This window comes from Sus scrofa, chromosome 1 (genome assembly GCF_000003025.6).
Source record: "Sus scrofa isolate TJ Tabasco breed Duroc chromosome 1, Sscrofa11.1, whole genome shotgun sequence".
Classification (NCBI taxonomy): domain Eukaryota; kingdom Metazoa; phylum Chordata; class Mammalia; order Artiodactyla; family Suidae; genus Sus; species Sus scrofa.
In genome coordinates this window covers 45,256,876-45,280,241 of record NC_010443.5, presented here as the reverse complement: position 1 = coordinate 45,280,241, position 23,366 = coordinate 45,256,876, and the positions used below count along the sequence as shown (strand labels likewise).

Sequence of the window (23,366 nt, the reverse complement as noted above, 5' to 3'; positions counted from 1 at the left end):
TCTCACTTTCCCACATACCCGACTTTCAACAGATAACCAACACTTACCATTCCCTTGCAGCCTTAACGTCTTTATTCTCTCTCCTCTAAACATCTGCATTGGCAAAAACCACCACCACGGTGAAAGCTAACTTTTATCCCTCACTCAGCCTACAAACACCTGAAGGTAACTTAAGAAAGTAAGCACCAGTGCTGACACAGCTCACTTTAAATTTATAAACACAAATCTCAAGTAGACAGCTCAACTGGCTGCCCTAATCCTATTATACTTCCTAGTCAATTTGATCTCCCAATCTCCAAAACATCTATTTTATGCTGTTTCTCCTTTCTTTTCAAACCAATACCTCCTTCCCCAACTTCAACCTCATTTGATTTTCCAACTTCAACTTGACTGAGGAAGCAAAAATAATGTCAGCTATTTTCTTATCACCAAATCTAACCTACCTCACCTACCAGATACATGTTCCCTATTGTTACAATGCACAAGATCTAGTTTCCTACCACGAAGCTTTCCTACCCTCCAATTTCTTCATGGATTGTAAACCAATTCATCAACTTTCCTCCCCCAATCTCTTTCGCATCTCTGCAAATAGCACCAACATTGATCTACTCACTCGCTAAGACTCTTCTTTCCTTCACCTATCTATCTAACCTGTCACCAAGTTCTGCCAAGTCTACCAAGTCTATCTGAATCTGGCCACTTCACCGTATCTTCCTGGTACCTCTGTTGTAAGCTACCATTATTTCTTTCCTAGGATACTTCTATAGACTAACTGGTCTACTCTGCTCCCATCTGTCCAATCTCCACAGAAAACCAGAATGAGTCATAATTTCCTTGTACAAATTCCTCTAAAGATTTCCCATTGTATTCAGAATAAAATAAAAAAATAAACTCTTGTCATGGCCTCAAAGTTCCTACATAATTTCTCTAAACTCATTTTCTGCCACCATTCTATCCCTCGTATACTACATTCTAATCATTCCACCATGACTCTCTTCACAAAGGCAGAGACTGTTTCTACCCCAAAGTCTCCAGATTGGCTGTGCCCTATGTGTTCCCTCCTTCCAAACAACTGTGCATCCTTCACACCCTACCTCGTAACCCCTCCATTCTCTCTGAAACAAGAGTGCACCACTCTCCTTGACCCTGACTCTCTATCCCATCACTCAACTTTTTCTATAGTGTCGAAATTCTCTAAAAAAGCATACCATTTCATTTGCCTATTTACTGTCATTTTCCATTGGTATTTAAGTACCACGAAGTCAGGGGTCTTGTCTTACTACTTCATTAGTACTTCCCCAGAATTTAAAGAAATATCTTTTTATTTCAAGTCAAGTCAATCACCTAAACTATTTTTCTTGCCATTACAATGTAAAAAAAAATTTTAATTTCCCTAAATATACTGATCATGTATGAAATAAAATATAAATATATTAGTATATTAAAAGATTCCTATTATTCTTACTACCTGGTTTTGAAGCTTTTTCTCCTGTGCAAATAACAGTTGTAGACTCTTTTGGTATTTTTTCACCTTTTTCTTCTGAGGATCTCCGAGGTAAAACTGGTTGTCCCATTTTTCGAAGAGGAGCTAGCTGCCATTTTTTAATTTCACTGTCCCTGCAGTCTGATGAGCTTTTGCCTTCACCAGATTCCTGGAAAAAATAGTATTTAATTCATTAGAATGAAAACCTTTAAACAATCTTTAAATACAAAGCAAGCTTCAACAGTGTATGTTAATTAGTATTACAACCTAACATATTCCATTTTTAGCCCAATAACTATTTTTTGAAGATATATAAAACTCTCAATTTTTGCAAAAAGGACATTTACTCTTATCCAAAATCCATTTGTTCAGCACCTATTTTTCTGCAGAACACACAATAGCCTGTAAAGGAGAACTAAAAAAACATTGATATTATGTTCTCGATAGCAGTACTAGAAAGAAGATTAGATATAAGATAATGAGAGTTCTCTTAATTGGCTGTGGATATGAAAAAAGGGGGGAGGGAGAAATTGTGGAGAATTAAATTACCAATATTTTTTACTTCCTAAAACAAATGAGGTCACATTTACCTACAATAAAAGTACCAAATTCTTAGTTTACCTTCTGGCAATTATAATTAATACAAGGTAGAACAAACCATCAGGATACCTACTACTCTTGTCCTAATTATAACCCACAAAAAACTACAAATGAAACCACTATTAGTGAGAAGAATCCTGTGTATAAAAATATAGGTTTTAAAAAGAATACATAAAAAAATGATTTTTTTTTCTAGACCAAGAATCCTCTAATTTTTCATTTACTTGCTTACCTTTTACCTCTTCAACTAGACTTACTTGAGAGCAGGAACATTTTTCAATCAATGCTATTGGTACAAGTCTGGTACCATGTTTGTCACACAATAGGAACTCAATAAATGATTCAACAAACTCTACAAATAGGAAGTGATATTTAAAAAGCAGATTTCATAAACTAAAAAAATCAGACTAGTCCAAACAGTATTCACCAGTTCAACATCAAAAAGAAAAGTAAGCAGGGAGTTCCTTTTGTGGCTCAGTGGAAATGAATCCAACTAGTAATATCCATGAGGACATGGGTTCAATCCCTGGCCCCACTCAGTGGGTTAAAGGATCTGGCATTGCTGTGGCATAGGCCCCTAGCCTGGAAACTTCCATATGCTGCGGGTACAGCCTGAAAAAGAATCCCCCCCCAAAAAAAACTTAACAAAACTTTTCCAAAGGCTTTCTATAAACTTTTCAATGAAGCTCTCAGTTCTATATTATCAACTACTGTGATGCTAATCAAACAGCAGAAAAAAATGTCACAAAGACATAACCTGATTCACTAAAAGTCTTGGCAGACAGAAAACGTTGGATGATGCCACAAGGATTTGGCAAACTGCAATTTAATCCATGTTCATCATATAAGGAGTGTCTAAAAGAACAGGTAAAGAATAGAGAAGATTTGGGGAAGAATATGTTCTTCAATATGAATGGCTGGACTAAAAGATTTCCGGGTTCCTTCCAACTTTATAACTCGTGTTTGTTGTGTTTTGGATTATCATACTTGACTATCCACAGACATTTGTTGCCAATGTTTCCTCCCTAGCACTACCTACAAGAATAACAAAATAATGTTAGAAAAATCATAGGAAATAAAAAGGTAGGCAATAAAAGTAAAATTTTAATCAGGTAAAGTGCTTTATACATTTCTCCTATAGCTGACTAAACATTTTAAAATTTCTATTTAGAAAATACTACAAGAACATAGTTAAAAACAAGATTAGGGAAAACTGACAACTTTTTAAGAGTCTACATCTTAAGAGAAAAATTATGAGATAAGGATTCCAAGCAAAAACTGGGACAAAAAAAAATCAAAAGAACTAAGATTACTTTTCCTTACAGAGAACTGTTCCACTTGAAAATAATAATGCCAAATATGGTTTAAGGATTCATAGATATTTATGGACTGAAAAACTTTAAAAATTTATCAGCAAGCACAATTTACACTTATCACCAGATCACACACACATTCTACCACAGAAAATCCAAGCACCAAACTAGAGACTAGATATATGCACAGACTGCAAGAATTGGATCTGCACATTTTGAAGATGTCACTACCTGGTTTCACCAAGACTGACAAAATATTTTAAATACAAATTCATTTTTATGGAAAAATGAATATGAAAATGTATACTACAGTGAGATCTAGAGAGAAATTTCAAATTCTCAGTCCACACAAAGTTCTTAAATAAAAAGAATGCATTAATGAGTAGCTCACCCGTTTTAAAATTTTGACCTTGTGCTTCACTGTATCATCTACACATTTGGTTTTGTCATTTGTTGTAGTGTGCTTTGATAACCCAAGCTTTTCATATTCCATGGCTTTATCTTCACTATGGACTTCAACTTTAGCCTGGTTTCCCAAAATATCTGGATCTACAATTTCAGACTTTTTGTCTTCTTCTGCACAACATTTCACACACACATATTCTTTGTCTTCCTCTCCCATTTGCTGTGCTTGAGAAAGACTTAACCCAACACAATCACCATGAAACCAGTCATCACATCTCCCACAGCCAACCATAAACCTGGAAAGGGAAAAAAAAAAAAAACAAAACAAAACAAAACAAAAAAATTGATTTGATACATTTTCTTAAAAACCAATGCTAAGTGAGCCTAAATTGAAATTTTATTTTTCTGATATTTTGCAAGTTTTCTATCTTTATCCACTCTATCAAATCAAAATCAGCATGGAAAAAAGTTTCCAAAGAAAATAACATTCTACAAAAATGGAACTTTTAAGTCAAATATTTCCCCTCTAGCATGAGTGAGAAAATGCTAAGGTGGTAGTGGGGGTCGTAATGATGAAGGGCAACTGACATTTGTCAGCACATTGAATAGCATAGAATAACAAAGCACAGAATAACAGCATTTCTTCACTGAGAAGGGTAATAAGTACTATAATAACCTGATCATAGACAATCCATCTAAGTTACCACACAGATCTGAAATCATACCTAAAATTAAGGTCATTTATCCAACGACTGATTTTAAATTACAAAAAGAAAAAAATCGGATGAAACAAAAATGCAAATCAAAACTAACAATGAAGACTCACAAATAGTTCCTTTTTAGGCACCTTAACTATATAACTATTTTTTGAGCTGAGAATAGTTTGGTTCATAGAGTCACAATGATTTAGCTAAAGAATCTTTTTATGTACTTTTGAGTGTGTGCTTCCTAACTATTTGAACTTGTGCTTTAGATAATAAACCTTGTCTTCCTAAATAACAATGCTACATTAACATGAAAATATTACTCCTCAGGGTGAATTTTTTTAAAATTTCAAAACAATCTCCTTACTAACATTTCCCCTTTACTGCTTTTTATCTAAGAAATAATTCCACTAAACAATGGGGGGGGGGGCAAGGACATTTTCATGAGTCTAAAGTTGGTCTAACTTAAAATATCTGGAATTATTTTTAAATAAAATAGTACAAAGATATATGAACAGCAACTTGAGGGAGAAATTATCTTTTTCACATACTTTTCAACCAATTCTTAGGAAAATGACAAAGCTCACTTAAGCATGTTTAACATTTTCCTTCTTTGGGTTAGTAAATTCGTTGTATGTTTAAAAGATTTAAGTATACTCTTTAACAATCTAAAGACTTTGTGCTGTTTTTGATAACAGTAGCACCACCAACAGTGACAAAACTCCTTTTAAAAACCTGTTGTCCAACAGAAAGATGTTAACAAAGGTAATATGCTGGGTGGTATGGCCAGGTGGTCCTATCAATGTACAGACTCTAAAAATCAAAAACACTGGGCTTCAAACCTTACAGGGTATCTTGAAAAAGTCATGCCAAATACTTCATTCCCTAATAACAGAAAACTCTACTCTTCCTTATGTGCTGTTCTGTTATAGACCAACAACTGCTGTGCACCAAGAAAAACCTTTTTCATGTCTGCAATTCCATCATTCTTTACCCTAACTGATGATGCTTGTGCTGGCTTTTTCAGGTTAAATCACGATTTCTTCAGTGGTTCATTTAAAAAAAAAAAATTCATTGAAAATGTGGCATTTGTTTGCAAGATAGAAATGGTTTCTCTATGTTTGAGAGATCTTAGATGGGTCGGTCCATGCATGTTCCAATGATACAGATCTCACAGCCAACAGAAAAATAGATACTTAAAATTCTATCTTCACGTTCCAAAGTTGTAAGAACTGCTATTTCTTGAAAGCAACTACCTAATCTAATACTTTTGAAATACTGAAAGAAAGCCAATGTGATTTCCCTGTATTTTCACTATCAGAATAGTTTAAATAGGACACTACTTAAAAACCTGTATTACAACCATGGCTATGCTTTGCCCCAAATCCAAATCTAACAAATTATAAAGAGAAATTTCAAATCTTTATTTAGCCAGGGAACAGTCACTTTATGATATGCAATGTATTACTTATATCACCATGTCCCAAGTTTATTTTGGAAATGTCTTCTCAAATTTAAGAAGTTCTAAAAAGGAAATCTCAAAACTCTACTGTCATCTACACGTACCTTAACAGTTTATAGAATTTACGTAAAAAATAATGCAGCTAAATGAGAAATAAAAACAAAAAATGGCATTGATAAAAATAACTTCCACATGTCCTAAGGGAAAATGTAATTGATTCACTTGAAAGTGAAACTAAGTATCCAAAAATGGAAGTATTAGCAGTATAATGAACTTTATTAACCATATTAATCATATTTTTAAAAGAACTATCACAGAGAGAGAAAATATCTTTTTTATATCATTCCTCATGCTTAAAAAAGATGAGGGAGTATGGATCAGACAACTAACAGAATTGAGTAGTTATCCCATTTTCTGCTTTGTCCTTGAAATTCTGATTTCTAATATTCAAAATCACTTAAGGAAAAGATTTTCACCTAGATGTTAAACATTTCACTAAAAAATTAATTTGTGGGGTTTAGCCCTGGATTAGTTGGATCAAATTAGCATGAAATCAGTTCAGATTTCTGAACACAGAAAAGTTCAGAAATACTTGTGTTATATGTTCATATACAAAATTTAAAATCCTACTATAAGGTAATTTAAGCCTAATTTAAAATATAATCTGAATTCTAATCTCTTTGGCATAAGCCAAATATGTTCTTAGAAAACTTTCAAGTTTCTTCAAAGCCACAAAGGCAACATTGAGAACCCCTACTCTTAGCAAAAGTCATGTCACAAACTCATTAACAGTGGAGCTATTGCAAAATGAGCCTTCAAGTTCTGTTAAGTGGTTCCTTTAAACAACAATCTATGTAATACTATGAATGTATATGTACTCACTCTTTTCTAGGATAAAATGATTCTGTTCCACATAAACATTAAATCATTGTTTTTGTCACTAACAATCAAATCTGCAGAGAAAAATATTTATCACACTCTAAACGCCTGAGAAAAACCAGAATCACTTACTCTAAGAGAAAATTTCTTTCTCAGAAAGTTTTCTTGTTTTGAGTATAAAGCTATGACTCCATACTAAGGAGATTTTTTTGTTTTTAAAGCTCATCCATTAACTAATCTTAATCTACAACTGAGCAAGAAAGTACAATACAATTGAAGATACAAATGTCATCTGGAGAGGCAGGGAACTGCCTGGCTTATACTTAAAAGTTCAAAGATAACTTTTTAAAAAAGTATCAAATAGTCCAGTTTTTAAAATAATGAATATATATTTAGCCTTTGCTCTAAGGCTGAATCAGGAAAATAAATGAAAGCCAAAACAAAGCATGAATGTAAATTGTGAGGCAGTCAATACTTAATGTCTTTAGGATAAGAAGAGAAGTTGCCAGTAGTCAAACTACGTTTGGGCAAACTGTGAACAAACCTGCATTTAAAAATATTAATTTCTTTGTAAATCAACTATACTGCAATAAAACTAAAAAATGGAAAAAAAAAATCTCCAAGTGGAAGCACATAAAGGAAGGTAACTTCGCATGTAAAATGCCAGTTATAGTCTTTACAGAAATAAATTTGTCACAAGAGCTAAAAAAACCCACCACATTAACAAACTGCTTTTTGGGAGTTCCCGTCGTGGCGCAGCAGAAACAAATCCAACTAGGAACCATGAGGTTGTGGGTTCGATCCCTGGCCTTGCTCAGTGGGTTAAGGATCTGGCGTTGCCATGAGCTGTGGTGTAGGTCACAGACGTGGCTTGGATCTGATGTTGCTATGGCTGTGGCATAGGCCAGCAGCTGTAGCTCCAATTCGACCCCTAGCTTGGGAACCTCCATATGCTGCAGGAGAGGCCCTAAAAAGACAAAAGACAAAAACAAAACAAAACAAAATTGCTTTCAATGTAGCTAGTGCATGAGATAAAAGGATGAAAAAAATTTCCACATATGTCCTTCATAATACATTCATATCCTTATACGTGGATTAAACTAGAAAAATAACATGCTGCAATGACAGGTGCATTTTTTGAGTAATCTCAATGTCTAAGCAGAATGCATCAAAAGAAGTCATGAAGGCTAGTTATTCTGTAAAGAAAAAAACAATCAATTACTTAGGCTTCTTTATTCACAAAATTGAAATAATTTAAATGTTGCTTCCAAAATTGACAGTTTCCAGTATTATTTGTATTAATCATGTCAATTACATAGGGTAAACTCAAAATCCCTATACATCTAATATTCTAGTCATTTTCCAGACTGGGGCAAAGAAACTCTTGAGTTTTATAAAATAGATCCAAAAGGAAGCATTAGGTAAAAAACAATGGGACTTAACATTTAATCCTCATTCTAGGAAAATAACTGATGTTGATAAAGTGGCAGTCCTCATTTAAAAGCCTGAGCAAACTCCTTTGGGGATAGAGCCACCAAAAAAGTTTATCTCCAGAAAAATCTACATTATAACATACTTAATATGGCTTCCAACTCTAGGCCAAAGTTTCATTTTAGAAATTCATTTAGTTTAAGGCTCCTGTTTCATTACTCTGACCACAGGTCTGTGTGATGATTTTTAGAAGATTCTGGCAAAGAAAAAAAGGCTAGCCTAAAAGAGCATTTACAAGGATGATCTAGCCCTTAAATCTCTTTGGCCTGAAAATTAGCAGGCCTACTTCAAAATATATGAATAAGGTGTTTTAAACAAAAAGGCATAAAGAGTACAAAAGTGAGGGCAAATGTAGCGCTATATTCAAACAAGTCACAGTTTTTAAAAACTGCAATATGCTGTTATAAAGTAATCACTGACACTAAAAATAGGTCATGGGCTGAATCACAAAGGAAGAAACCCCTTGACATAAAAGTTACTTTTTACAGAATAGCCCCAAAACTCCCAACTGCCACCCTCCACTCCAAAATAATATATTACAAGACACTGTACTAAACTGTCCCTCCCTAAAGGGCTTCATTTCATGTAATCTAATTGTGCTGGGCAGTCACTCTAACATTTACTTTCATGAGTAAAGGTAATGTTACAATGTGCAAGTAACAATGTTCTTTTATTGTATCAATGTTGATAGACGTTCCAACAGCAATCTGAATGCTTGAACAGGATAATCTTGCAGCTGAAAACTCCACTTCATCTCTTCTCATTTTCTTAAAAAGCTAGCAAATAAAAAATACACAGTGGGGGTGGGGAGCCAGAAGGGCATCAGTGTCATAAAACTATAAAACACTGAATCCTAAGGAAAGAATGTTGAGGGCAATGCTATAAAATCACTTCCTAAAAAGATCAGAATTCACAAGAAATCCAAATCACTAAAACATGCAAAAAGGAAATACATGTTTCACTCTTTCCCATGTTACATACAAAATTCACTTGGGTAATTTAACAGTTACTTTAGCTATCAAATTTCATTCTAAGGTTAAGTTTGATAATTCTGAAGTAGTGGTATCACGTCATAGTTATTTAAACATATATATTATATATAGAATTTCTATCATGACCTTTACACTTTATTACTAATTCTTCTCAAGCCAAACAAAATAATATATAACTTACAGACCCAAAGCAGTACAACAATTTTCTGATTTTAAAAATTCTTTTTTTTAGATGCAGTGGCTAAATTACACTAACTGGTTACAATGACAAAACATTTCCATGTATACCAGCTGTTGGTCAGACTATGTGTTTTAAGGTGTTCTAGGATGATATATTTGTAAATTCAGTGGCTCCATCTTTCTATCATATATCCAGGACTGATGAGGGGTTTTTGTTTCTGCAAAAGTCTTCACAGGTTAAATAATCTCTTTCTATTAAAAAGTTCTCACACCAATCCCACCCTAAAAAAAAGCAATTTCTCTTCAACGTATAGATCACACATACGCAAACACACACACCTGTTGCCATGTGGTTTTTTGCAAAACCCACACTGCTTGCTGGGAGTCCACATATATTTGCTTTCAAATGAGGAGCTATGATCTGAGCCTTCCCTTTTTATAGTAGCTATATTGTCTGGAATGAACAACGGTGGCTCATCCAAAGAAAAACTTTTGCTGCTTCTTCTCTGGCGAGGTTGCAGGTTCTTCTCAGGTTTTTTAAATTTCAATTTATCCTCTTCCTTAAAATGTTCTACACCACCTGTATGTTCAGGCTCTTCCTTCACATGACTATTGGTTTTCACTGCTGGAGCCAGCTGCTGGGGCTTATGGCACTGTTTCTGGTTGGAATGCAATAAATGTCCAGTTTGTGCAGAATGATGAGGTTCTTTAGAGCAACTAGGGTGACCATGAGGCTTATCACTTAAAGAATGAGTTAAGGGTTTGGAAATCTGTACTAAATTTTGATCCTGTGATGTCTTTTTGAATACAGAATGAGCTTGATTTTTCACAGATTTAACCCCAGAATTGCAACTCTGAATATTTGAGGCCTTATCAACTTGTTTTTTTCTCACTTTGACTGGCCTATGAAAATTTTGCTTAGATTCTGATTCATCAGCATTTCGCTTCACACTTTTGACATTAACTTTAGTCTTGTTAGGTATTAATTCATGCTTTGCTGTAACAGTTTTTTTCTGAGCATCTGAGGCGACAGTTTGCTTAGAATGAACTGAAGGTTTTGTATGTTTAGATTTTATGCTTTTTGACTCTAAGCAAGAATTACTACTTGATAGGCTGTCTCTGTCATTCTGAAGGTTTGCTGTTTCATGAGACTCCATTTTAATACTTTCAACAATGTTCAACTGTTTTGAACTTTGGTCAGGTGTATCATAAATAGCATTATCTACAGTATTACTTTCTGGTTCCAAAGCACCGGTATTAACCACCTCTAAGTTTGATTTATTAAATCTGGTGCCTTCCAACTGCTTATCATTAGACTCTGTGTCCTTACAATAAGCCAGTGCTTCTATTTCATTTCTCTGAAGGGGGTTCTCAGCTTTATCAGCAACTTCCATGGTATTTTTCAATTCCAAACTACATTCATTTGCCTCATCCACAGAACCAGACAAACCTACAAGGTTCTCTTCTATCTTACTTGGGTTTGTATAAGCAGCATCACCAGAAAAAGCAGCAGAAGATGCAGGCTCGTCAATAACATGGTCATCTTCATGGGATACTCTTACTATCTTTGATTCTTGTTCAACTTCTCCTTTTGCCTTCAATTCTTCAACAATAGTCCCCTCCATTTTACCTGAAATGGAATCATTCCGTTCATGTTCTTCCTTATCTGGCAACTTAAAGAATGGATTACTAACAGTCTTGGTTTGACACTCCATCTGAGCTTCATTTTTCTTTTCTTCAATGCTAACACAAGTCTCTGAAAGGAGTGGACAGTTTAACTCATGAGAAGGCATATTTGCTTCTCCTTGATTATTACATTTCTGCTCAGAATCTATTCCAGCTTCATCCTGCATCTCAAGACAAGACGACACTGCTGCTTCCATCTGCCCAGCATGTCGGCTGCTCCTCCTGCTCTCTTTATGGTGCTCAAGTTTTGGGGATGCACCAACTTCTTCTTTGACCTGACACCTTTCTGGTTGTTTCACCCCTGCTTTAGGGGCTGACACAGTCTTCCCAGATGCTTTTTTTGTGCTATTTAAAGGTGCTGCATTTGAACGCTTGGCAATAGTGCTTTGTCGCAAACTTCTTACTTGTTCTATTACAAGGGAAAAAAATAAATAAAAATAGCTTAGCTATTTTGCCATGTGTTTTTATTTCAATGCAATTTAGAATATCACTTCTTTATTCTGAGCTATAAAATTTATATTCCCACTTCAATGAAAATATAAAGTTTATTCATGATGACAAGCATATTTTATATGTATAAGTATATAAATATATGTGTGTGTTAAATTTTATGTTGATCAAAGTCCTATCAATTCTGGTGCAGAAAAAAAACCGCTATAAAATTTAGACTGATATTATACTTTACAATAAGGCAGAAATATTTTCATCAAGTTTCTTTTCTATAAAAATAAGCTGGGAGTGAAATCAATAAAGTGAGATTCCTTTATATTAATACCCATTTTAAAAGAAGACTGTCATACAGTTTTAAACACTAAACACCTTTACATATATAAAATGAAAAAAAATCAGATCTGAAAAAAATCTGAACTAAACCACCTATCACAGACAGGATCTGGGTGAGTTTCAAAGCACAGCCTCAAAAGAACTCTGATGCTTTTATGAATGTGCTTCCTCATGTCTCCGTTTTAGCATTCAAGCTATTCCTCAGAGAAGAAATGAAGTATAAACTAGAGGACTATACAAAGATCATCAAAAAGGGAAACTATAATTTAAAAAATTTAAAACAAGAAAATGGATCATATGTGAAAATGAGGAAAATATGAAAATAATTTAAGAAAGCACCCCACTTTTAACAATACTCCTAACAAAGAATCCACTTTCCTCCTTCCCCTATCTGGATATATCCTCCAAGGAAAGGAAGAGGACAAAGTGGAAAGAAATTGAAAATAAAAGTGAGCTAAATAATTCACTAAGCAGAAAACTCAAAAACTAAACTACAAAATAAGCTATATCCAAGCCTATATATAGCCATTATCTCTGAATCAACTCTGCATGAAAACTGAACACCAATTAAAAAAAAAGAAAAGCTCCTTTCTTTTCAATGCAAAACCGTACTATGCACCAATATTTAGAACATTTTCCTAATTTGTCATACATCACTGAACTGTGAAAGTCTTAAAGAAGGTATCACACATCCTCCTCATTTGTCTCTAACAGTCCTAGAGATGCTTGTAGTTATGACACTCAAAAGTGTCCCAGTTTGGACAATAAATTAATGATCATCCTAATAGCCTTTCTAATTCCCCCAGAACCTGGCAAAATATTTACTCATCAGGTAAGTAGCTAACAACTTTAAAAAATTACTCATGCTCAGATGTATAACATTTTTAAATAACTAAAATATTATTAAATTAATATTTACAATAATAAAATAATAATTTAAAATGTTAATGTTTTGTTATCGATACTTTGAAGATTTTTAAGGCTTTGAAGATGGTTTACAATACTTATAGCTCTGCTACACTCATCTGTCCTGAAATAAAGAAAGAACTTTTAAACCCATTACCTAAGTGACTGACAAACAGCATATTCAACTGTGAAGGTATTCAAAGAAAAAACTGTTTTTCCAACAGTAAGTGATTAATTAAGCGAAGACTAAAGTAACTTTTCTAAACAGAAGGCTTAGTTTGAAGCCTGACTGTATAAGCCAAACTTTATCATTATTTGTCTATAATATTCATTCTATCTTTTCATTTCTCAAAGTTATAAATGTATACCAAATACATGATTTATTCGATTGAGGAAAAGATGAAGTAAATACATGAATCTCAGTTAATTCACTTCTCAAAATCCCACATTAAAGCTGCATAAAACTTATGAATCTAAAAGGAAAGGAAGAACAAGAGAAGTGATGATTTTGGAAGCCAAACAAGAGATAATCAAGAAGTAACTGATGTTGGAGATGCAAAAAAAAGGCAAATACTAATTTGGCAGTGCTGGCAGAACCAATACCATTAACACCTCACAAGGCTTAGGAATGGGTGACCCCAGATGATTCTAAGGTAGGGATGAAGGCAGGCAGTTAAAATGAGGATGAGTTAAAAGCTATGCCAGGAACAGTCAGAATTTGAGCTCCCTCTCCCCTAGGCCATCTACTGCACAATTGCGCTTCTTAGGTCCTAATCCAGGTCTGGAGGCTTATTCTCTGAAGAGTGTAAAAAGAGTTTCTAGACTAAGGTACATTAGGCATAGCTTAAGAGTGGCAGTGAAGTACACTGAAACTTTGAGGTTATGTGCATTTGTATAAACTGAAAGCTTCAATGCCCCCACTGCCTTCCCTCAGGGGCTCCCATAACATGCTAGCAATCTAAGGAGTCTAAAATCTAACATAAGAGATTTCTCCACAAATAGCATACGGAATCACCAAAAAGTGATGCTCACAGCTGACAAAACAATAAACATTAAGGAAGCAATCAAGGATCAGACTTTTTAGGAAAGTCTCTTAACATGAAAGATGGTGGGGGCGGGGGGAAGGACCAAAAAACCCCACAAAAAACAAAAACCTTTAAAACACTATAAGTACCTTATAAAAGACAACATAAGATATTGCGTGCATGAAACAAAACCAGAATGCTAAAAAAGAACTATTTCCAAAACAAAAAAGAACATTCAGAAGCTAGAAATAAAAATTTGATATGAGTTGAAGGATAAATATGAGAAAATTTCAGCAACTAAGAGGAAAAAGACAAAGAGGTGGAAAGTAGCTAAGATAAAGAAAACTAAATAGAAGTCCCTTATGGCTCAGTCCTTTAAGGATCCGGCATTGTCATTGCTATGGCTCAGGTCAAAGCTGTGGCACAGGTTCAATCCCTGGCCTGGGGAAAAAAAAAAAAGGCCAGCCAAAAAAAAAAGAAAAAAGAAAATGGAAGAACCAGTCCCTGATATCTCATTCTTGAATAATAGGGGTTCCAGGAAGCAAGAGCCAAAAAATAAAGAGGAAAATAATCTACAAAATAAATTCAAGAGGTTTTTCTCTGAACTGAATAATAGTTTTTAAAAAGACCTACCAAGTACCCAGCTCAATACATAAAATACACCTACACCAAGGTACATTATCAGAAATATCAAAGCATTAGAGCTGAAGAGGAAGATTGCACAGTTTCCAAAAGGAAACAGGTAACATACCAAAAAATATATAAAAAACTTTTTTTTTTTTAATTTTACAATGAGGTCCTACTATATACAGCACATTGAACTATATCCAATCCCTTGGGATAGACCATGATGGAAAATAATATAAGAAAGAGAATATATATATATTTATATATATATATATATACATGACTGGCTCACTTTGTTGTACAGCAGAAATTGGCATAACACTGTAAATCAACTATAATTTAAAAAAATTCAAAGCAAAAGAACTTTTAAGGAATCAAAATAAACTTAACACAGGATAGAAGAAAAAGGAGCAACACTTCCAAAGTTCTGAAGAGAAATGATTTCCAAGCTTCAATCAGACAACAATTCCAAGGGAGAACAGTATCAAGACATCTGCAAACATAGGAGATTCAAAAAATATATATCCATATTCCTTTTTCTCAAAAAACTGTTAAAATAGCTATGTCACTAAAACGAAGGAGCTAAACCAATAAAAGTGGCGGCGGGGGGGGGGGGCGGAAATAGGAACTACAATACAAAACAGAATCCTCAGAAGAATGGTTAAGGGAGATCCTGGAGCAATAGCCATGCATCAGGTTTATGCAGGGCTAACATACCAGTGTGCACAAGGCAGCAGACCAGAAGGCTCCAAGAGATAATTCCTCAATAAAACAAAAATGACAGAATACCTGATATGCACAAGTATCTTTAGGAAACATTCAGGTAACTGGCAGAGTAGTTGGGATGTAAGTGCCTATATGTGCACTGAAAATTGTGTGTTCAAATATATAAAACTATAAGCAAATCAACAACGAAATCAATTATTAAATCAGAAAAACAAAAAGTTGTATAGGAAAAGTTAGCTATAATTTACTGAATGGATCTTCACTAATAGTTTATTAAGTGAGTCACAATAAGTAGTTACTACCAATTTTATAAAATTATATATTTCAAAGATGAGAGAATATACTTTTGTGTGTGATGGGGGAACAAGAGGAGAAAAGTGAAATGCTAAATTCACCATTCAGAACGGGAAATCAATAAATATCTATATTAGAATAATCAAGAGTTAGCAATATGCACATGTTACTCAGAGACATGGAAGTAAACACCAAAAAACTAATAAAACCAGATGAAAGCATTAACAGTATTTTCCTCTAGGGAAGGGCAAATAAGTGATAGAATGGCAAGCATTGGAAACTCACAGAACCTAGTCAACTCTTTAAAACATGTGAATGTGGGAGTTCCCATCATGGCGCAGTGGTTAACGAATCCAACTAGGAACCATGAGGTTGGGGGTTTGATCCCTGACCTTGCTCAGTGGGTTAAGGATCAGCATTGCTGTGAGCTGTGGTGTAGGTTGCAGATGCAGCTCAGATCTTGCATTGCTTTGGCTCTGGTGTAGGCCAGGCCGGTGGCTACAGCTCCGATGAGACCCCTAGCCTGGGAACCTCCATTTGCCATAGGAGCTGCCCAAGAAATCAAAGAAAAACAAACAAACAAACAAAAACATGTGAATGTGTAATTTCAATAAAAATTTTTTAAAATTATACCAAAAAATTGATGTAATCTCAAAAGTGATTATCAAAATGCTCAGATTAGCAAACACCAAGAAAATACAATTACTGCTTGGCAAGTTTACAACCTATCACAACTGTCCCTACACTTGATTTTCTAGCTAGTCCTCTTTGGAAGGATTACCTTGTGCCATTAAACGAGGTGATTTTCTTGGTGATCTCACTGAATTTTCTTCTACTTTGTCCCTCAAATTCCTGTTAGGTAAAATCAGTTCTTCTTCATCAATGGTATCATTGCCACTTTCTTTAACAACTCCTTCATCCATAATATCGTCAAGACCAACAACTAGAAAAGAACAAAAACAAAAACAAAAATTAATTTTCAAAAATATTCATGATGCTAAGTATTTAAAGGCAGTACAGAAAACATTGTGAGACAACAATACCAAGTAGTCCTGAAAATCTTGGTCTATTCCTAAAATGTGACAATACTACCACCAAGCTCCCAATTCAGTTTTATAAATTCTACCCTAAGAGATAACTAGTCAAAGAGAAGACTAGTTGACATTCTCCTTGATCCGATCTCCACTACCACTCACTCTCACCTGTCATTCACTGTATCTTTGTGAACATTATGAACAACCGGAAGTACTCAATTACCTTAATTTTGGTTATACAGTATCCCCTCCCAAAAAAAGAGTATAATAACCTGAAAACCTTGTGATTCTAGGTTCATGCTAGAACTACACTAAGATTCCAGCTCTAACCGTAATCTACTCCTTAAAGACTTTATGCTACATGTGAGAGTAAGTAACACAGATACACTTTTTGAGTTGTGGCAAACACACACACTCACACGCACACACAGAGAAATAAAAAACCCAACGTTAACTTCTCTTTTCCCTAATGGTAGGGAAAAATCATAAGTGTTTTAATATAACTATATAATTAAATTACCTTCCCCTAATCAAGAGAGATAGTCATTCATTTAATGGCAGGGGAGAGGGCACGGAAAAGGACTGGGGGACATTGAAGAAACTCTGAACACTATATTTACATTATCAATGGGCTTATTTCTGCATATAACAAATGTCACTGACATACAGCAATTCAAAATGTACAGTTGTATGAAATCTCATAAAGAGATTTTTGATCAAATGGGTTGGATTCAAGTCTCTGCTAAAACAAATACAACGTGACCAAGTCCCTTCAACTCTCTATCAGTTTCCTTATCTCTAAAATGAGAATAACAATACCTGTCCTACCTACCTCACAGAGCTGTTGTGAGGATCAAGTAAGATGATGTATGAGAACTCACTTTGTAAACTTTAGAGCACTACACAAATGTTAGTTATTATCTTCATCCTAGGGGTTAGAAGGAACCTCAAGAAGTTATCTAGTCCTCATCTTTGTATCCAAGTAGAACTTCAAGAGTTCAACAAGAAAGTGGTCTATCCTAAAATTTAAAGAGAACAAAATTTTTTATAAATATACTTTCAAATGGTATAATCTTTTTGAAGAGCAATTTTTCAACAAACAGAATCATGAGACTGCTTATATACTTTGACCAGTAAATTATAAAGTATATTAGAATAAATTATGAAAAAAGACTGCTGGCTAGAAAACATAGTGTGATCCTTGTTAGTAACAAACACACAAATGAAATGTTGTGTACGTACACTTTGCCAAATAGAAAAAAAAAAAGATTTAGCAGTAAAGAGATGAAAATTATAATAATTATTCTATAGGAGAATATAATTTTTTCCTGTTATATGCATATATTACTCTTAAAAATAGAGTCCATACTTTTTAGTCTCTATGCTTTATGCAGTAAAAGCTTAGAGAATATATTTTACAAAAACTCATCAGGATTCATTTAAGATACAATTGGGGGAAACAACTGGAGAGTTCAGTTAGAGGGCTACTTCATCACGATGGAGTACTTATGCTGCCACACATTCACACACATTCTCAAAGAATTTTAAACATCAGATGAATAGTTCCACCATGTTTATTTTAAAAAGCAAAAGTTATGCATTATATGCATTACAAACATGCAGAGATAGAAGTGAATGGGGGAAGGACTACATTGTTATCAGGGACGTCTCCAGTGAAAAGGTGGATAAGGAATTTAAGGGCTTGTCATCACTGTTATACTGTCTCTGTGCTTCCCACATTTGCTACAACAAACATGCATTTTGTATTGTTTGTAATCAGGAAAGAAAGATATGATTCAGAAGAGGAAAAGAGTCCAGGAGAAAATCAATTAAAGCCTGATTAACAGTGTTGGTTGGCAGGGAGTGAAAAGGTGTGTTATGAATTTTAGGGCAATATTGTAAAGCAGAATCAACAGGATTTGGCAAACCCAAATCCAAAGGTCAATTATTAAGTTTTACTTTATTCTATTTCCTGGCAACAGCTGACAGAACTGACCCCTTTCTCCTTCTTGAACCCCATCCCCTCACTAAGCTTCTGAACACCACATCCTCCTCCCTCACTAGTACTTCTCAATATTCAGAGTGCCTCCTCCCACAGAGGCCCTCCCACCTCTCTCCTCCTGCTTCTCTCACTCCTCCCTGAATGATCTCACCCTCAGCCAATCCATCTATACTTGCATGACTCCAGAGTTATCTTTTCCAGCTGCAAACTCACATCTGACCTCTGCAGGGTAATTTGATATGTGCACCAGGCTATCCAACAGGTATCTCAAAAGTAACACACAGAAAATAAACACCAATTCCACCTGATTCTACCCATTCCCTCACCCCTCAGTAAAACTGTCCTTCCAAAGATAGTTCAAGTAATGGAACTTCCATTCACCCAGCTGCTCAAGCCTAAAACTCTAGAACTATCCTACCCCTAGCTCCTCTCTCGTGTCCCTCTTCCAAGTGATCAGCTCATCCCACCAGTTTTACCAAACACATCACCAATCTCATCCCCATTTATCACCTTCACAGCTACTCCTCATTCTACCCCAAATCACCCTCAGCTCCCATCAAGCCTACACTGTAGCTGTCCTAGTGTCCTGGGTTCTCTACACACCTCCCACACACATACACAGTTTATTCTCCACAAGTCATAACCCTATTTTAAATCCCTCTAAAATGTAAAGTCACATCATCTTAACATTCTTCTTTCAAACCCTCCAAACCCTTGCAACACACTTAAGATTTATGTTCAAACTCCCAGCCAGGGCCTCCAGGGTCTTAAGAAAAGCTTCCTCCACCAACTTCTCTGACTCAGCCACCCTGACTCACTGTGCTCCAAGCATGCTAGTCCTGATAGAACACTGGAAAGCTAAAGGATATCTGAAGGTAGTTTCACTTGATACATTCTCTGCCTGGAGAGCTCTCCTCCCAGAAAGCCACATGGCTCACTCTGTTGCCCACTTTATTCATGTCTCACCCAAAACCCACCTTCTCACAGAAACCTTTCTTAAGGATCTTAACCAAAACAGCACTTCCTCCCACCACTGCCTACTGAACCTTAGCATACTTTATCCTTGAAAACATGTTTTATTACCCAAAGAAGTATTTAAATATTAATTAACTATCTCCTCCATTAGAATGTAATCTCTACAATTCAGGAACTTTGTCTCTTATCCACTGCGAAATTTCAGAACCTAGAATCATAACCTAGTATATATTAGGTACTCCAGAAATACTTGCTAAGAATTAGAAGGAAGAAAGGACTAGGAAAATTTAAACTTTAATGACCTAGAAAAAGAGAAGTTAGAACAAATCTGAAAGTAAGGTAATGACTTAACTTTTTGAATATGTTAATGACATGAAGAAAAAGAGCAGGCAAAAGAAGCATCAAGGTAATACAACATCACAAAAGGGTAAGGAGAATTTCACATCAAATGTTAACTGCTGCAGAGAGAACAAAGGAGGAGAAAAATCCAGTAAGCAGACACAGGGAAGCAGAGGACAAGGTGACAAGAAGTTAAAAGTGAGTAAGAATGATAATAGCATAATAAAAATTTTTAAGAAATTTAATGGTGGAGTTCCCATCGTGGCTCAGTGGTTAACGAACCTGACCGACTAGGATCCATGAGGACATGGGTTCAATCCCTGGACTTGTTCAATGGACTACGGATCTGGCACTGCTGTGAGCTGTGGTTACAGACTTGGCTCAGATCCCACATTGCTGTGGTTGGGGCGTAGGCTGGCAGCTACAGCTCTAATTTGACCCCTAGCCTGGGAACCTCCATATGCCGTGGGTGTGGCCCTAAAAAGAAAAAAAGAACAACAACAAAAAAGAAACTTAATGGTAAAAGATTAAAAAGGGGGACAAGCAACTGAATGAAGTTAAAGGGACAAAAGATGGTTGTCCTCTATAAGTGAGAGAAGGGCACAAGGTGAGGAAGAGGGGAAGGAGGTGAGGTAGGGAGAGTTATCTTTACAAAGACAGAGATGAGGGAAGAAGGGTGAGAGAATCCACTAAGGAGAGAAGTGGAGAGCTGGAAGGGGAAGAGGGGGAAAAGCAAGAGATCCAGGGACCTTTGAACTGCTGGAAATAACTTCACAAACTGACTGATGCCTTGAGGTCCCATCATCTTAAAACCTCTTAAATCAAAAGCCTACAATTAGAATACTTAAGACTGCATTTGAGATGTTTCTCAGCAGCGAGATTTCTAAGAATGCGATCTTTTTGATACTCCTCCTGTTCCCGGCAAAATTTCCTTCAACTGCAACAGTTTATCTTTACATTATCCCAAGCTCCAACATCTCCAGGGATCTCACATAGAAGTGCCCCCACCACCCCCCAAACAACCAAAGCACCTACTTTATCTCTCTGTGGCTCAAATTCTTTTATAAAATGGAGATCATGCTAGTGGCCAGAGGGGGCACTGGGATGATTACACTGGTGAGTATAAGGGCTGCAAACTGGCACTTAGCAGACCCTGTATTAACTGATGACTTTTGTTTCAGAGTCTTCCTCATCATGTAGTCCATCATCAATAATCATGTATTCTTTTCCCTTTCATTTTTCCTTCAATTCCCTCAGAACAAAGGAACCATTTTAAAAAGTAACTGAGGCGTTCCACTATGGTGCAACAGGACGGGCGGCATCTTGGAAGCTCTGGGAGGCAGGTTCAATCCCTGGCCAGGCACAGTGGGATAAGGATCTGCCCTGGCTGCATCTACGGATCTGATCCCTGGCCCTGGAACTCCATATGCCAGAGGGCGGCCAAAAAAAACCAAAAAACAAAAAAAACCACCTGAAATTTCTTTCTCCTAATCCATTTATCTGATTAAAATAATTCAGAGTACTGAATGGCAAAACTCTCCCAATTAGGTATTTGTGCTTTAAAGAGTATTCCTACAGCTTCTAAGAAAATTAATAGAGGAAGAATCTGTGTACTTTACAAAACACTGCCTTTTCACAGGGACCTCCCACTGCCACAGGCAAACTAAAACTCAGTTTTTGATATATGATTTTTATTTTTATTTTTTGCTTTTTAGGGACGCATGCGAGGCATACGGAAGTTCCCAGGCTAGGGGTCTAATCAGAGCTACGGCTGCCAGCATATGCCACAGCCACAGCAACGCGGGATTCAAGCTGCATCTGCAACCTACACCACAGCTCATGGCAACAGTGGATCCTTAACCCACTGAGCGAGGCCAGGGATTGAACCCACAACCTCACAGCTCCTAGTCGGATTTGTTTCCGCTGTGCCACAATGGGAACGCCACATATACAATTTTAAAAAGTGGCCAGCCTTACTCAATACAACTACTAAAAAGGGAATTTCAGATTGTCAAAAAAAAAAAAAAAAGCAACGGCCTGACTTTTTTAAGAGGCAAGTGGATAGCCATGCAATACAGCAAAAAAACAATATGCCTTTTTTCTTCCCCATATTTCAGAATCAGGTATCATTCTCATTTTGAAATTCTGGCATAATCATACTCAAAATTTCCTTGAGCCTGAATTTAGATCACATTAAAATTCCTCCTATCCCCACCCACAAATGGCTCTAATTAAATCTGCTGAGTCAAGCCTATGTGAAGTCCTCCTAACACTAATACTACTTTATTCCAGACTACTTAATTCAAATCTTAAAAAGAGGAGGTAAATTGAGATAAAAAAGGGAACAAAACCAAACCATTTGACGTTAAATGTGCTGAATTTCTCAAAAACTGGGATTAATTTAAATCGCTTTACACCGTACAAAAGGGAGAACCATTGTACAGTAGGGAATTCTCATCAGACACGCCTTAACTCACGCTGGCAGTGCAAAGGCCAAACTCAGCTACTTCCAGGACACTCACTTATTTCCCTCTTTTATCAAAGTTGGCCCTAAACATCACACTTAAGGAAAAAAAGAACATCATCTCTTTGCAGTGCCACCATAGTAAAAGTTGGGTACCTGTTTTATAGGCCTGTGATTTGAAGAAATTATAGGGATACATCCTCTTGACAAAGCCCCCACTACCTGCCCATCTAACACTGCAGAGGACCACCACCCCGCCTTTCCTTTATGGATGATTTATACATTCCTTCCAAAAAGAGGCCATGGCATGATACACACCATCAAGTTGTGTGTTACATAAAACTGGCTATTTGTCAGGTCAACTTATCATTTTAAATATCAGTATGTTACTAATTTGAAAAATAAAAATAATGCTACTATCTTCTTTTCCTCTTGTCTTCTTTACAATAAACTTTAAAACAGAGGTTTACTGAGTCAAAGAGGGCAAATTTATATATTTTACCAATTTTTAATCTCATCATACAGCTTTCCAATTTACAGCGCAAAAAAAGCTTCATATTTAGTCTCAGTAAAATGCACTAGCACTGAGTTTCAGATTTTTAAAAGAAACACAGTTACTTAAAAGGCTTGATATAAATACTGCCTTCCTCTATTTCTTTAGCTTTGCCTATTCTCCTAGTCAGGTCTTACTCCACTATTAAATTATCCATCCTTTCTGCTGTAATTAAACATACTCTCAAGTTTTATATTTAAACGTGCACAAATATTTCAACTTTTACCAAACTCAACTTCATACTTTGGGCAAAACTATTATTTCACAGAAAGGGGGTTTTCTATCAAACAAGTTTAAAAGACAGACATTGGGTTAAAGGAAGTTAAAATAATTTCTTGGAATTTCTGCTGCGACTCAGCAGGTTAAGGACTTGTAGCCTCTGTGAAGGTGCAGGTTCGATCCCTGACCTCAATGAGGTAAGGATCTAGTGTTGCCCAAGCTGC

General features: G+C 35.7%; 1 protein-coding gene across 5 annotated transcripts in view; it reads right to left on the bottom strand.

The window, feature by feature from the left end:
• PHF3 (PHD finger protein 3) overlaps nt 1-23,366 on the bottom strand; it is a 75,685-nt gene that overhangs the window by 14,833 nt on the left and 37,486 nt on the right. For 4 of the 5 annotated variants that reach the window (XM_021089302.1, XM_021089294.1, XM_021089288.1 and 1 more), the window contains 4 exons: nt 16,338-16,499; nt 9,849-11,604; nt 3,788-4,097; nt 1,469-1,652 (listed from right to left, as the gene is read on the bottom strand). In XM_021089302.1, the coding sequence (XP_020944961.1) occupies nt 1,469-1,652; nt 3,788-4,097; nt 9,849-11,604; nt 16,338-16,479 (2,392 nt within the window). In that variant the 5' untranslated portion in view covers nt 16,480-16,499. Of the gene's footprint in view, nt 1-1,468; nt 1,653-3,787; nt 4,098-9,848; nt 11,605-16,337; nt 16,500-17,422; nt 17,610-23,366 lie in introns of all 5 variants that reach the window. The other variant, XM_021089298.1, reaches the window with a different exon arrangement.